This window comes from Cygnus atratus, chromosome 17 (assembly GCF_013377495.2).
Source record: "Cygnus atratus isolate AKBS03 ecotype Queensland, Australia chromosome 17, CAtr_DNAZoo_HiC_assembly, whole genome shotgun sequence".
Taxonomy (NCBI): Eukaryota; Metazoa; Chordata; class Aves; order Anseriformes; family Anatidae; genus Cygnus; species Cygnus atratus.
Window position 1 is genome coordinate 7,237,678 of NC_066378.1, and position 13,714 is coordinate 7,251,391.

The 13,714-nt window shown below is 41.9% G+C and overlaps 1 protein-coding gene across 15 annotated transcripts in view; it reads right to left on the reverse strand.

The window, feature by feature from the left end:
• The window catches only part of ARVCF (ARVCF delta catenin family member), a 270,617-nt gene that overhangs the window by 102,818 nt on the left and 154,085 nt on the right, over positions 1 to 13,714 (reverse strand). The window contains exon 1 of one of the 15 annotated variants that reach the window (XM_050714262.1): positions 1,059 to 1,718. The exons of the other annotated variants lie outside the window; for them this stretch is intronic. Coding sequence (XP_050570219.1) covers positions 1,059 to 1,151 — 93 coding nt within the window. The 5' untranslated portion in view covers positions 1,152 to 1,718. Of the gene's footprint in view, positions 1 to 1,058; positions 1,719 to 13,714 lie in introns of those variants that run through there. 15 annotated transcript variants of the gene reach the window in all.

Below are 13,714 nucleotides of genomic sequence, written 5' to 3' on the forward strand. Positions count from 1 at the left end.
ACTGCCATCAAGAAAATTCACAGTAAACAACTGTGTACACTCAGTGGCAAAATAAGAACACAGAAGGACTGCTATTCCTGCGTGATGAGCATGAGTACCAGAAAGGGAAGGTCATTTAAGCTGAGGTGGAAGTCACATGCCCAGATGAAACATCATCTTAAAACTAAAATAGCTTTTTTTTTTTTTTTTTTTTTTTTAAGTTAAATGTGGGTTTTGTTGCCCCTCCCCACTTTACATCAGCTGTGGCAAAGCGTTCCACATGCTTTCTGGAAACGAGCATCTTTCTGTGGCCACTCCTATTGGCACTGAGCATACAGTCAGCACTTCTGGATTAAATGGGATTTTCCAATTCAAATGCTTTGCCAACCATGCAAAAATTTACATTATATATTTTTTTATTATTTCTGTTGTGCATGCATTTGGCACTTCGCAATGGAATTCAAATGCGACAAAGATTAAGACAAGACACAGCCCTAGAGCTAGAGATCTAAGTCACTTCTCTCAAACAGGTTCTCAGAGGGCTTTTCAGAGCCATTTCTCAATTAAGCATACAGATAACAAGACCTCATACAAGATGAAATTAAGGACTTGCTATTACCTAGCATCAGCCAGAAAACTAGATTCATATTCTGAATGCTGCACTTTTGTACAGTTAGAAAGACAAGTTGCGGCACTGCTGTTCCAACCCAGGAACAGGCCAGCTGCATTTCACTCTCACTCTTTGTTGTGGTTTTATGCCAGGAAAGGGAATCTTTAATTTTCCAGAGCAACCCTGCAAAACTGAGGCTGCAAATAGCATACAGTGTGTTAGCAAACTCCTAGCCAGCTTGCTCATACCCTGGCCAGAGCTTTTCACAGTGCATAATTCCCTGTGTACATGCTGGCAGCAGCGACTGCCTTGCTTTGATGTAAAGAAGCCTCGTCTGATAGTCTCCTTTGTTATTTAGGATCGCACAGAATGAACCATTTTCACCTGTTTTGGCAGCATAAGCAGCAGCCAGGTACCCAGCCTTGCCTTCTTGCCTTTCTCTAAAGGGAACTGCCTCCCTAAGACCCACCTCCACCACTAACGTGTTGGCAGAAGGATGCCGATTCTTACAGCACAGCTCCGGTAAGTGCATCACAGAGGAACAGCCCGCTCTGGAAAACATTAGCGGTTCTTCTATCAGCTATACACACAGCTGTCTCTCTCAGAGTTCAAATGAAGTTGTTTCATTTTTCTTCCAACTCTTCAGGAGCAATCCGAAAATAAAGTCATCCCACCCCCCTTTAACCAGTCAGACAGATTCAGTCAGCACAAACTCGGCAGCGAGCCCACAGCCAGCGATGAACACCCTGCCATAAACACCATGCCTCCCTCCAGGACTCATTCTCATTTGATTTTTAGCTTTCAGATTTGCCTTTTCAAAAAAAAAAAAAAATAAAACAATAAAAGAGAGAGAATGGTGCCTTTTAATGCCTTCCTGGAGTCCCCAGCAGGACAAAAATACCTCCAGAAAGGTACCGCTGAGCCAGTGAGACAGGCTTGGTGATTCGGACTAACCCATCGCTCATAATGATATCCTTAAAAAATGATGCAGGCATCTTCAAAAACAGTCTGACAGAAATCCATAATATTCCACAGCTCCATGTGTTCATTCTGTGAGCAGCATAGCTATCAACAGCTAACATAAGCATGGAAGAGAGAGCACGTTTTGCAGAAAGGAGATCCTAAAGCAGTGCTGGGAGCCAGAGGCACACCAAGAAGAGATGGACAGCTAGGAGCATTACAAAATGCACAAGTCTAACCACAGAGGGGAGAAACAAAACAAAAAAGCACAGCAGGGAAGGAGCAGGGGGAAAGCGGGAAAAAAGGAGATAAGACAGAATCCATATGTGCGAGAAACATTTCAATCTTTAATTCCAGCGTGTTAACACTGCTTTAGCTCCCCATATAAATCATCTGACAAATAGCAGCTCTCCCCACATACTACAGCATAAAGATTTTTTTTTTTAAAGACTTCCCAAAGAACACGTCATTCTTTGGCTTTTTGCTTGGTTTGCCTAGCCTACGTTTTTGCTACTCAGGACTCATTAGATGTGTATCTTGTCCTGGCACTTACAGACAGGAGAACATAAAACATGGGAAACCTAAACACAAGCCCAGCATTCAATCTTGCAGAAGTGAACACTCATAAGCAATAGTGACATGCCTGGGTTGCAACTTAATGGTATTTCTTCTATATACGTTACTGTGTTGTAACATATGCCAAAAAAGGCCTACTGAGCTGCACTCAGTCAACGTGAGAAAGAGAGAAGGCACATCTTTCTGTTCAACAATGCTGCTCCAAAAACATAATCAACTTTCTGAACTTCCACAAACATGCCCTTGGGTGCATGGCTATAGCAAGACCTGCTTCCATTCCACCAAGCCTGACCGTATCCTTGAGGTCAGACTCCCACCCTGAATTACAGGGCTGTTGGGCACCACCAAGTCAAGAGGATTTTGATGGTGAATGAATTAATCGTGCCTGAATTGTTCCGTACCAATGTGTGCGCAACTCATTTAAGAGAGGTGAGAAAGGGTCTTTTTCAGACCTTACAGACGAAGCACAAATCAAGATGTATCTGCCACACCAAAAGCCCACGTGGTGCCAGACACTGCTTCCAGCCTCCCAGCGGGCTGGCTCGCTGCATCTGACACACTGGTTCAGGATCGAGGAAGAGTACTGCCCTAAGCCACAAATACCAGGCAAGTGCAGCAACAACACACCACAGACAGAGCCAAATGAATAAATCTTGCTTACAGGGGATGACAGCAAGTCAGGAAGACCAAATGTAGCAATCTAGCTATCTGGGTGGAAAACAAAGATACCCATCCTGAACAGCAAATGCTATAATGGAAAAAAAAAAAAAAAAAAAAGACAACACCCACCAATGAACATTTCATACACCACAGGTGAAAGGAAGACAAGACTGATTCTACACTTAGTACAGGTATCCATGTCAAGTGACCAAACACATCAGTATCTCCATCTTCCCACCATTTATCAGCTCACGTGTGCATAAATTAAATCAACTTGTTCTGAACAAGGAAAAGTTAATCAGCAAGAGCTCAAATCACAGAAAATAAACAGAACAGTATGCTTGCCAAGAAATTTAAATTGAGTACAGCTCTATTTAGAAAATTAAAAACCTAAGGACAACTGTGTCATTCACTAAACAAAAGCCACCCAACATATTCTAGCAGACCGTCAGTATATATCTAAAATGTGTTTGGAGACCCAGAGAATATGCCAGATAACCTGCTCTATATACCCTCAGCAGTAGACGTTAGCTAGTCTTAATCCTAGCTTTGTAAACCTTGTAGACATAACTCACTGTGCTTTTGAATCCATAATATTTTGCAAAGCACTGCAGTTTGCTGGCTTACAAGCATGCCCTGCTGGCTCACTGGATAGAAGGATTTCTGCTGACTTCATGTATCATTTCAGTTGCATTCATAAGGGATTAATAATTTTCCCTGCTAAGGATATAGGCTGCAAATACTAAGTAGAAAAAGGTTATGCCTGTATCTGACAAAGACTGGTGGCATTTTAATAGGTGATATTTGACTATAGCCATAAAGACATTCTAAATAAATCATACTAATGAAAACCAAGGCCCTTCATTAAAGAGTGAAAAGTACATAAACAACCCAGGAGTGACTGAATATTGCACAGCACTGCTTAGAACTCTGAATCATGTTCTGAAATAACCAAATAATGCCTTATTTACTATTCACTATTTATAAGCTTATTTAGAGTTTTTGCTTTAGAAAGGGAAACTGGGCATGCATTAGCTGTTCTATCATACTAAGTTATAAATGAACACAGATAGTCAAACGTTAATAAAAGACACTTTATTCTCAACTAATTTCATAAATTCCAAACTTCGACAAGCTGCTGAAGTAAGTCCTTCTCCAACCCAGATGCCTGCTGTTTTTTCGAAGATGAAGCATTTTAACTCAGAGCTCTACTTTCTCTGACCCATCTTCAGCAACCTCAAGCCATACTGTGGTGGCATAGCTTCATGTCAGCCCAGGCACCTCAGAACAGGGGCAGGTATAACATACGGCTACTGCTGGGAAACGTGCCTCTTCATGCAGTATTTGCATCCAGCCCCATTGCCTCCATTCCCTCTGTCAGTCATTTACACTACAGGAAAACAGTCAGAATCACAAATCATTTTACCTGCAATAGAAGACCAAGTTGTCTAGTCCTAAAATGTTCTAAAAATCTCCAAAGAAAAGCTGACAACAAAAGCCATATAAAGACAGAGCACACAAGCCCTGAAGCATTTCACTATTTCTTTCATCGAGTTCAAATAGGCTATTTAAACACTAATCTTCTGGAAATTTTGTTGCTTTTTAAAGCCATAATTGATAAAATAGGTTTGTTATCATTCACATTTTGTACTTGTAATTTCTCCAAGTAGGAGGGAGATCCTCAGATAAACCTCTGTTTTCTTTGCAGTCTTTCCTGAAGAAATTTCTCCTTTTCAGAGTTGTACACATACCACAAGAAACAAGATTTTTTTTTTTAAAGAAGAGTATAATATTTCATGTAATAAGAAGAACATAAGAAATCATAACAGGAGATTCAATTAAACATTTCTAGCCGAATCCTCTACCACTAAGGTCATATCTTCAGCACGTTGCCAATTCTGAAGCACTGCCATATTTTACAATGAAGGTGATTTTCCATCATCAGGTATTTGCATTCCAATAACAGGTTTCTATCTTTATACTCAGCAGAAGGTAAGCAAATACCAATACAAATCCACATAAAGAGTTTAAAGGATTTTTTTCTCAGTTAAAAAAGCACCTTTGGAGCAAATCACTGAAGGAATTGCTTCAGGAACATAAGCTGCACCTGCAGCAACTCTGTGGCAGAAGAAACCATCAGTGAAATCCTTTGCTTATAGCATTAAGCATTATTTGCAGTTTCAGCAATCAAGCAAGTTCAAATGGTCAGTAGTAAATACCTTTTGTAAACCATTTGCATCTTGTTACTACTAAAACAGATTCACAAGATAACTAATTAGCTGTTCAGGACCAGGTGGAGAGATTTTTTTTAAACAAGATCTTCACTGTCAATCACCATACTACAACACAAGCATTACTCTACTGTTCTCTCTAGCGGAGCTACATGATCTTGATGACAGACCAGTGGACTTTTTTCTAAAAGCAGATAAATTAAGTGGAACCTTGTCACTCAGCTGAATCGCCCTGCAGTGTCTATTACCCACTCAGTCTACAATGCTCAAGTCAGCGCAGCACCACGCAGACACAAACAAAGCTGTTTGATATCAACAGGAAGGCACACTTACAATACATTACCCTTTCATGGAAGGGCTCTTTCTTGCAAGCGTTTGTGTATGCTTTAACAGACAAAATAGCTATATTCAGAGTCAATAATTCCACATGCACGCCACAGATGAAGTGTGCTTCTCAAAACAAAGAGCCCATAGACTGCCAGGAGCTCGTCAGACTCAGCTTCAGTAGTCCATGGGGCAATAGGGAAAAAACAGCACATGTTAACATCAGTTATATATGAGAAAGCTGGTGGCTGAGAGACAGCTTAAGCATTAACTGCAGTCTACTTTCCTAAAAGCCTGGCAGTAGTAGTCTAGAGGAGGCACTCCCCAGCCTATCGAGAGAAATAACAAGTGACAATCCAGGCAGGCACGTTGACTGTCCACTCATGCATGTGTGATCTTGGGCCAAAAAGCTGATGTGCTAAAAGGTTTTCCCCAGAGGACAAGTGTTTACTTAATATCTGCTGAATTAATTGGTTCCCCATATGCTCTGCTGTGTTTCTAAGACTCCGGCCCTATTGATACAACTGAAAGGTGTCAGGTGTGGTGGCTACTCAGGAAGTTCTTTGGGACACTTCCATTAATCCAAAACTAATTCATGTTTCCACTTCACCAAATTCCAAGTGTGTCCATCTGCGCAAAGTCATGTAAAATGCATTTAAAATGCCCAACTCATAATGATGTAAAACAGAAAAGCCTACACGTGCTCTCATTTCAGACATAAGCATGGCATATAGCAGTGAAACAGAAGGAAAGAAAATGCCCATCTGAGGCCATCCGCTCATTGGCGAGCACATTACCTGCAGGTTGCCTGGTGCTCCTTTCACACTCCCTCCAACAACCTAGTCCTAGCAGCTGGTGCCACTCCTACCAAGCTTACATCCACCTCATCCTCTCCTCCTCCTCCCTTTCATCAGGGCAGGAGAGGTATTTTCGGACTCTGACTACACCTGGCACGAGCCTGTACAGTGACATAAGTTTTCCAACATTATTGATCTCACTAAGAGACTTTCCTCACGCCCCCAGCAGTGGCACAGTGCGTGGCTCCTCTCAGTTGCTTGCACAGGAGCCATCCTCCGGCAGCCGTAAGCCCAAGCCGCAGAAGCAGAGGGCTGAGAGAGCCATCCCACAACCAGCCTCTCATGAACTTGCACTAGCGCAGGTTATCTCCCTGTCCATGAGGGCACATTACTCACCAGGTCCCCCCTCTCTCTCAGTTGTGGTGCCACCTCTCCCAGCCCCTCCGTGAACATGCGCACCTATACCGTGACTGGGCCAAACAAGCCCCTTGTTGGCGTAAGGGAGGACGAGCACCCATTATGGCAGGCTAGCGGGCTGATTCGAAGGCCTTTGATGTTTATTTAGTCCAGGTCTCCAATTTCAGCATTCCCTCACGTACACAATACCCACTTAGAAACTCGAACACCACCAACTATAATTACCACACCCAGTGGTAAGCGCAGACTGCAGTGACAGCAGCGCAGCAGCATCCGTAACGCAGACCAAGCTAGCTCCCCAGCTCCCCGTCAAATATTCTAAAGTCAACATTTACAGAAGAAAAGCACTGTCCCAGCTAAATTAACACACTGCGTGCCAAGGTTTTGTTACTGTGCCTCCAGTGTAATAACACGCTGTCTGCCGCAAGCTGCGCAGGCCCAAAGAGCAGATGTGTGACCACTGCCTAGTCAGAAACTGTTCTCCCAACATCACAAAGGTCTGGTGCAGCTACAGCACCGCACTCAAGACACCAAAAAATGAAGCTGAAAACAGTCTAGTATAGAACTTCGAGGCAATTCTGCTGCAGGAAGCAGTTAAAGCACACCACATTTGTCAGAATACACAGGTGTGATTATAACATGTTCAAACCTTACTGCCTGTGGAGGAAGCTGCCGCTGGGTCATGCTGGTAAAGAAACAGAAGGGACTGTAGAGAGGCTTAAAATCACATTCCTAAATCAGAGCCCTTGCTAATAATTGTTTCTTTACAAGTATATGACAACTATAAAAAATTAAAGTTAGCTTCAGGAAATAACATTTGCTACGAAGCAGGCTGCAAATTAGAGACAGCAGGATCTATGCTACCTGTCTGGCAAACATATTTTCGTTTTATACTGGGCATATGACAAGCAAGCCTTTCAAAGCGATCAGTATAAAACATTAGCGTGCAATGCACCACTTGGAAATGCATGACATAAAAAAGGTGGGAAGATTTCTCCTGTCTGGGAGGCGAGCTTCAGAAAGATTTGCAACATGCCATGTGGAACTGGCTACGGCACTTCATCTTTCCAAGAGCTGGCAAATCTTTCTCAAAGCTATGAACTGCTCCTATTCAAGTCATAATAACTGCCCCATCCAATGATTAAATCCTCTGACATTTCATTTAGGAGCAAGTATTTCTACTCCAAATGCTAGTAAAATGCATAAGACAACAAAAATGATAAAGGTTCAGTTTCCAGCCATGAGCCTACACAAAGGATTTCAAGAAGCAGAAACCACAGTACCCACAGCATCAAGTCAGCATAACCTCAGTCATCCCCTTGCACACAGACTGATCTGCTCCTAGAGGCACCAATTTGGTCTTTAAGGATTCAGGCTTGATGGGATCCTTTCCATGCACATCACTATGTTTTGTTTCACTACCTTGCATGCAAGTATCTAAGACTTCATAACACATTTGCTGTCCACCTGGAAGTCATTAAGGATTAATTTCTGAGAAAATCAAATACAGACAGCTCTTGGACTTTCCTCTGTATCTTCATTGTTTTCTTTGAAGAAAAAGGAACAGAAACATCATGTAAAATCCAGCTGAACATAGTAAAAAAAAAAAAGCAGTATTTTTCATTCTCCATACAATAGCCAGGGAGTCAAAGTTTCTCATCAAAACCCATGGATTCGGACAAATGACTTGAAGTACACAAAGCACCTACCAGCTCAAATCACATACGATAGGAGTCTTTTGTGTTCTCTTACAAAAGGTGACCATTACACAGTGGATGAATTTGCAAACCTTCCTTTAACTCGGTTTTATATAAATCAGACAGGGTAAAAAGATATTAAGTATTGATCTGTACTGCCAACTTCACCCCCAACAGCACAGACACCAAGGAGCGAGCGCAGAGCTGACATCTATGCTGAAGAAGGCTCTGCACCCAGACACAATTCAGTTGGTGGTGAAAGATTATGTCCACCATGACTGCTCACTCAGTCCTTAGAAAGATGTCATATTTATTCTTTCATGTCTGCAACGCAGCTCTAGGGAACTGCTAAATATAGCCCAAAAAGCAACTGACAGGAGAAGCAGCACACTCACTTCATTAAGAGCTGGTTCAGCCCCTTACAGACAGCTCTTGCTCTCAAGGTATTTCAGAGGAACCAACCCAAGCAGTCCATGAGAAGCTAATGCATCTTAACAGCCAAAGCATGAAAGCATCTGACAAAGGGTGGGGGGGAAATACCAATTAGGGATTTTTGAAAAGGAAAAAGGCCACAGTTACTGTTTCATTTTTCTACAAACCCATGCTTTGTGCTGTCAGTGGAATCAGCCATTTGATTTAGATTTACCTCCCCAATCAGTCTCTCTGCTCTTGAAACAGAAAATATTGCTCAGGTTTCTCAAGACAGAGTTAAAAACAAATTCCCACAGAGATCTCCCCAGACAAAAAGTGACTAGTGACTTATTGCAAGATATAAATATACCAAAACCTCTCAAAAAGTTTCTGACTCCAGCTCTTGCTTTCACAGTGCAGGCTGTCAGATGAGTTCTTGATTTCTTTTGTAGTTGTGGATAACCTGCAGGTTGTCTGTACAGAAAGAAACAACTAAAGCTTCTCAGAGTAATTCCTCAGGCAAATACTCTGTCCTGAAGGAGAAAACAGTGCTCTTTCAGAAGAAAATTAAACCACTGGTAAAACAGAGCAATTACTCTGGAGTGAAGCCACTTTTAGTAATAATAATAAAATCCATCCAAGGACATCTGTAAAGTAGAAAATTTACACTGAAATAAATACAAATCAGCACAGCTATCCTAATATGTCTGCCTTTCTCCAAAGTCACAGGATTTTTCCTTAGCATCTCCCTGAATGCAACAGCAGGACAAAGCTTGCAAAGTAAGGCTTACAATAGGAATTCAGGAGAATATACAGGCAAATCTTCCATAGTATGACGTTCTGTATCCTATGTATTAAAAGACTGGCTTTTAAGACAACACATTATGAACACCAAATTCAGTTTGCAAGGAAACAAAATGATCAAGAAGCAGTGTTACAGATTATGCTTAAATGCTTTGCTTCTTGCCTGAAATTTGCCTCCTCTTGGACCAATCCAGAAGGACAAATGACCAAGTGGTTTTCCCATCCAATTACCATTCCAGATTTCCGAGATGTGCTGGGAACAGTGAACGGTAACAATCTTAGGCAGAAATAGCTTGATGACTAGGGAATGCTGAGTACCAAATGGTTGGAGTGCACATAAGGACTGTTTCAATAAGAAAAAGTCAAGTGAATGTGTACCCATAGAATGCAAACAGAAGGTGATAAAATTACCTTGGTTAAAATGGTTCAGCATGGCTCAAAACCAAATCACAACTAAAGATTTACTAAAAATGTTTTTACGAGATAGGCTTCACATCTCAGCTGCATTTTATATCTCTGGTAACACCTTTAAAAGAAAACCAAACCAAACCATGAGTAGAGTACCTACAGCAGCATCCACTCCCAGTACCAGTATATGCAGTCAAAGGCAATTTTCTAAGTCTTTTTTCTTTGTTCTTGAAAAAAATAAAGGGGGGGGGAGCACATTCATTGCATATCTTAAAATATAAGAAACTCAGTCAGCTTTTGCAGTAATCTGAATCACTCCTCTGAATTCCCTTGCATTTTCTCACAACACATGAGTCTTGCACAGATCGGTTGCTGTATTGCAACAGATAAAGAGAAAACCTGCAGAACTGAGGTCAGAGGTTTTTACCGCTAGCTGGTATTCTTTTTCATTGGGAAAGTCAGGGAGCTACATGTGGTATATGTAACAGAATGAAAGCTAAACTAAACAGCTTGCAAGTCTTGCTAAACTCTCTCTACTGAGTAAGAATCATCTAAGCCACTTAACCCACAAAAAGGCTGAGTATTAGGTTTAGTTATACCAATGTACACTGACCAGGAAAAGGCCCTAAAATCCTGCCCTAAATCCTAGCATGAAGGCTCTCCAGTTTAGGAGCCAGTCACTGGGGTGAAGTATCTGAAAGCCCTACAGCTGACTGGGGAATACAAGAGGAATCCACGAGCATTCAAGTGTAAGCAACTCCGCTGACTGAGGAAATAAAAATAGCAGCCAGAGAACAGCAAAAATGCAGGCCTGGCCTCTACTTGTACTCTAACACAGTACCTGGGAAAACTGTTACGGGCATAATCTAACTAGACAATAAGTCATATATTGACATTTGATGAATTAATGATCTCTAATACTGTATCAAAGAACTTGGGAACATTTCTTCGTCTAAAAAAACAACAAAATATTTTCAGAAGTTGCGTGTGAGTCACTTCAGAGTCTCTGGACGCAGACCATTGTGCTGTCTTTCCAAAGAATGCCACACTAATTTTCCGTATTAGTGGTGTTTATTCATTAAAGAGAAAGGAAAAAAAATCTTTTTCTAAGGTGCAGCTAATAACAGAATGAGCTACCTCATTCATCTAAATAAAGTCAGCTGTAAAACCTGCAATAACCATTTAAGTGTCTACTTTGTTAATTATTTCACTGTTTATCCAATTCATTATAAGCATCCAAATAAGCTCATTCAGCGTATGCCGAGTTCATAGAGACACTGAAGACACCTACTTGGAAAACCCAGCACACTGCTCACTGCGGGCTGGTGCCCTGCAGCCGCACGGGCTCTGGCCCCTTGGACACTGCTCAGCCTGTGCACAGCTCAGCACAGCCCAGCACTGTGAAGTTCCCTGTCTCTTCAAACATGAGCTCCTCTGTAGCCTTCGTGTGTGCTTTTGGGATTGTTACTTCTGATATCCCAATTTTATTTCAGGATAACAACTGGCCTTCTACCATGGACAACATTCTCCAAGGGAGAGGACGTAAATTATTATTATTAACCCACTTTCTTTTTCTTTACCTGTATAGCTGCAATAACAGTTATTCCTCTGAAAACCAGGATTTTTAAATATACATGATAGACCTCAGTTGGGAAACAAGTGCAACGCACCTTCAAGAGGGCACTAGGAATTGCGAGTACACCCGTATACCCTCCGTTATATTCTCCATCCACTCCTTTCAAAAGGGCACGGCTCTTGTGATTTCCTTAAGAAAAAGGCAAAGTTCATTTCACCTTTCTATGCTTCATCTCAGTTTGGCATTTACATAGACCCAGAAAATAACTACCTCTTTTCTGGTAATTTTAACACATGTGAAAGCGCCCCAACTTGAGGTGCACTTAATCCTTTCTTGGAGACAGTAATTAAAGTTAGCAAATGCACTGGCCTGAGAAGTTGTATTAGCAGTCCACTGCTCTCTTTCGCTACTGAGAAGCACCCTAATCTTCAGGTAGAACACAATAGCTGGAGCTTGGAGAAAAATAAAGAGTAAAGTGACTGCGAGCCTTTCACTTGGACAACCCCCATGACAGCTTCACTCCAAACGGAAAAACACAACCGAAACAAACAGAACAAAGCCCCAGCCCCCCTTGAGTTCCTGCTAAGGGAGTGGCGTTTTCCTGAAGTGTTTCCAAACAGCAGTCAGCGTGGGTGGGTACTAGGAGTCAAAGCCTTCAGTACTGACTGCTTGTTTAAATAAACTCCTCTTCTTTTAAATGTGCTCCTCTTAAATGTCCTCCTTTGCACAGAGGTTTTTAGCCCTGGAAGCATTTGTGCTCACAGAAAGGGTGAACGTGCACCATTGTGATTGCAATTACAGTGCAGTTCCTAGCACCACTCTCCTTACATCTCACAAATAAAAGCTTCTGAAGCTAATAATGATCTAAAGCATGAAAAAACAGTGAAACGCATCTTCCACTTAGCGACAGTAGAGGAACTAACAAGCAGTTTGCTCTTGACTGTTTACTGAGCACCTGAAATGCTGCAGATCAGGACTTCCAGCCAGCACCAGGGATGCCAGCCTGAAGATTTACACAGGAAGCAAAACCGATGCTGTGATACAGCCACAAAAACACAATCGTGCAATGTGTGCCAGCTCGACACGAGACAATATGCTCCTCTCAGAAATTGCAGCCATTTGGGTGTGGGAGAGCAAAGACTAAAATCTGGCCAGATATTGATAGGACAACTGTGAGAATTCACACAGCACACCAAATGCCAATTAAAACATTAAACAAAAGCTAACTATCTTGGTCTGTAAATTTTTGCCTCCCAACTGCTTTTCAGGCACATCATTTAGAGAAGCTGCGTTATTAAAAAAAGCTCTTATGCACACACAATTCTATGCAGGCCTTTGAACTTGCAGGGGAGGACTCAGCATATGTTTGGGCCAGCAGAATCTACTTGACTAGCTTCCCAGATTTAGCACAGAGAGGAAAATTCATCTACAACATAACTCTATTAAATGAATGTGGCTCCATTTAAGTCGAGAGCCAGGTCTGGCTCATGTAGCCGGCACACAATTAAATTACACAAGAGCTGAATGTTGGAAGGAAGAGAATTTTCTAGATTTAATGTTATAAACTGGGATAAATAAACCCCAGTGACAAGGGGCATCTCTGAATTACAGCTCCACCACAGTGAAGCCACAGATTCTCAACCATTGCACAAAACCGAGAAAAAAATGCGATTGACTCCCATTTTGCAGATGGGCAGCTGCACACCGCATGCTATGTCAGCAGCAGCCCTCCGAGTCTTCTGACCCACTCTGGAACCCCACATTTTTGCCTTTCCAAAAAGCTAAATGTTATGGTACTCAAGGGATTTACTTTCAGTCTAGTTCTCATTTTAAAAAGTCCTTTAGTAACCTCTAGCAACCCAAGTATGGCCAATACCACAGCAGTTATCCTAAAATGAAAAGCCTAACCTGAGCAGAAAGGATGCAAGATGCCTTTCAACAGGAAACCTCATTTAACTTTTACCTATACTAGGTTGCACCAGGCACAGCTCTGCTATATTCAAATCACCACCAGAGTACAACTGAAGGAACAACTCACTGCTTCTGCTAGGATAAAGCCACCAGAAGAAAACAAAAGCGAGGGGGGGGGGAAGAAATCTAACTAGATGCTTTTCTAATTTTTTCTTTCGCCTGATACTTCTCTCTCCCAACCCAGAAATGGTTCAGGAACTCCAGCTTGGTTCAGGAACTCACACAAACACACTGAAAAACATATTTGAAAAGACAGAAGCATATAACAGAGTTTGCCCTGGAGGCACAGAACA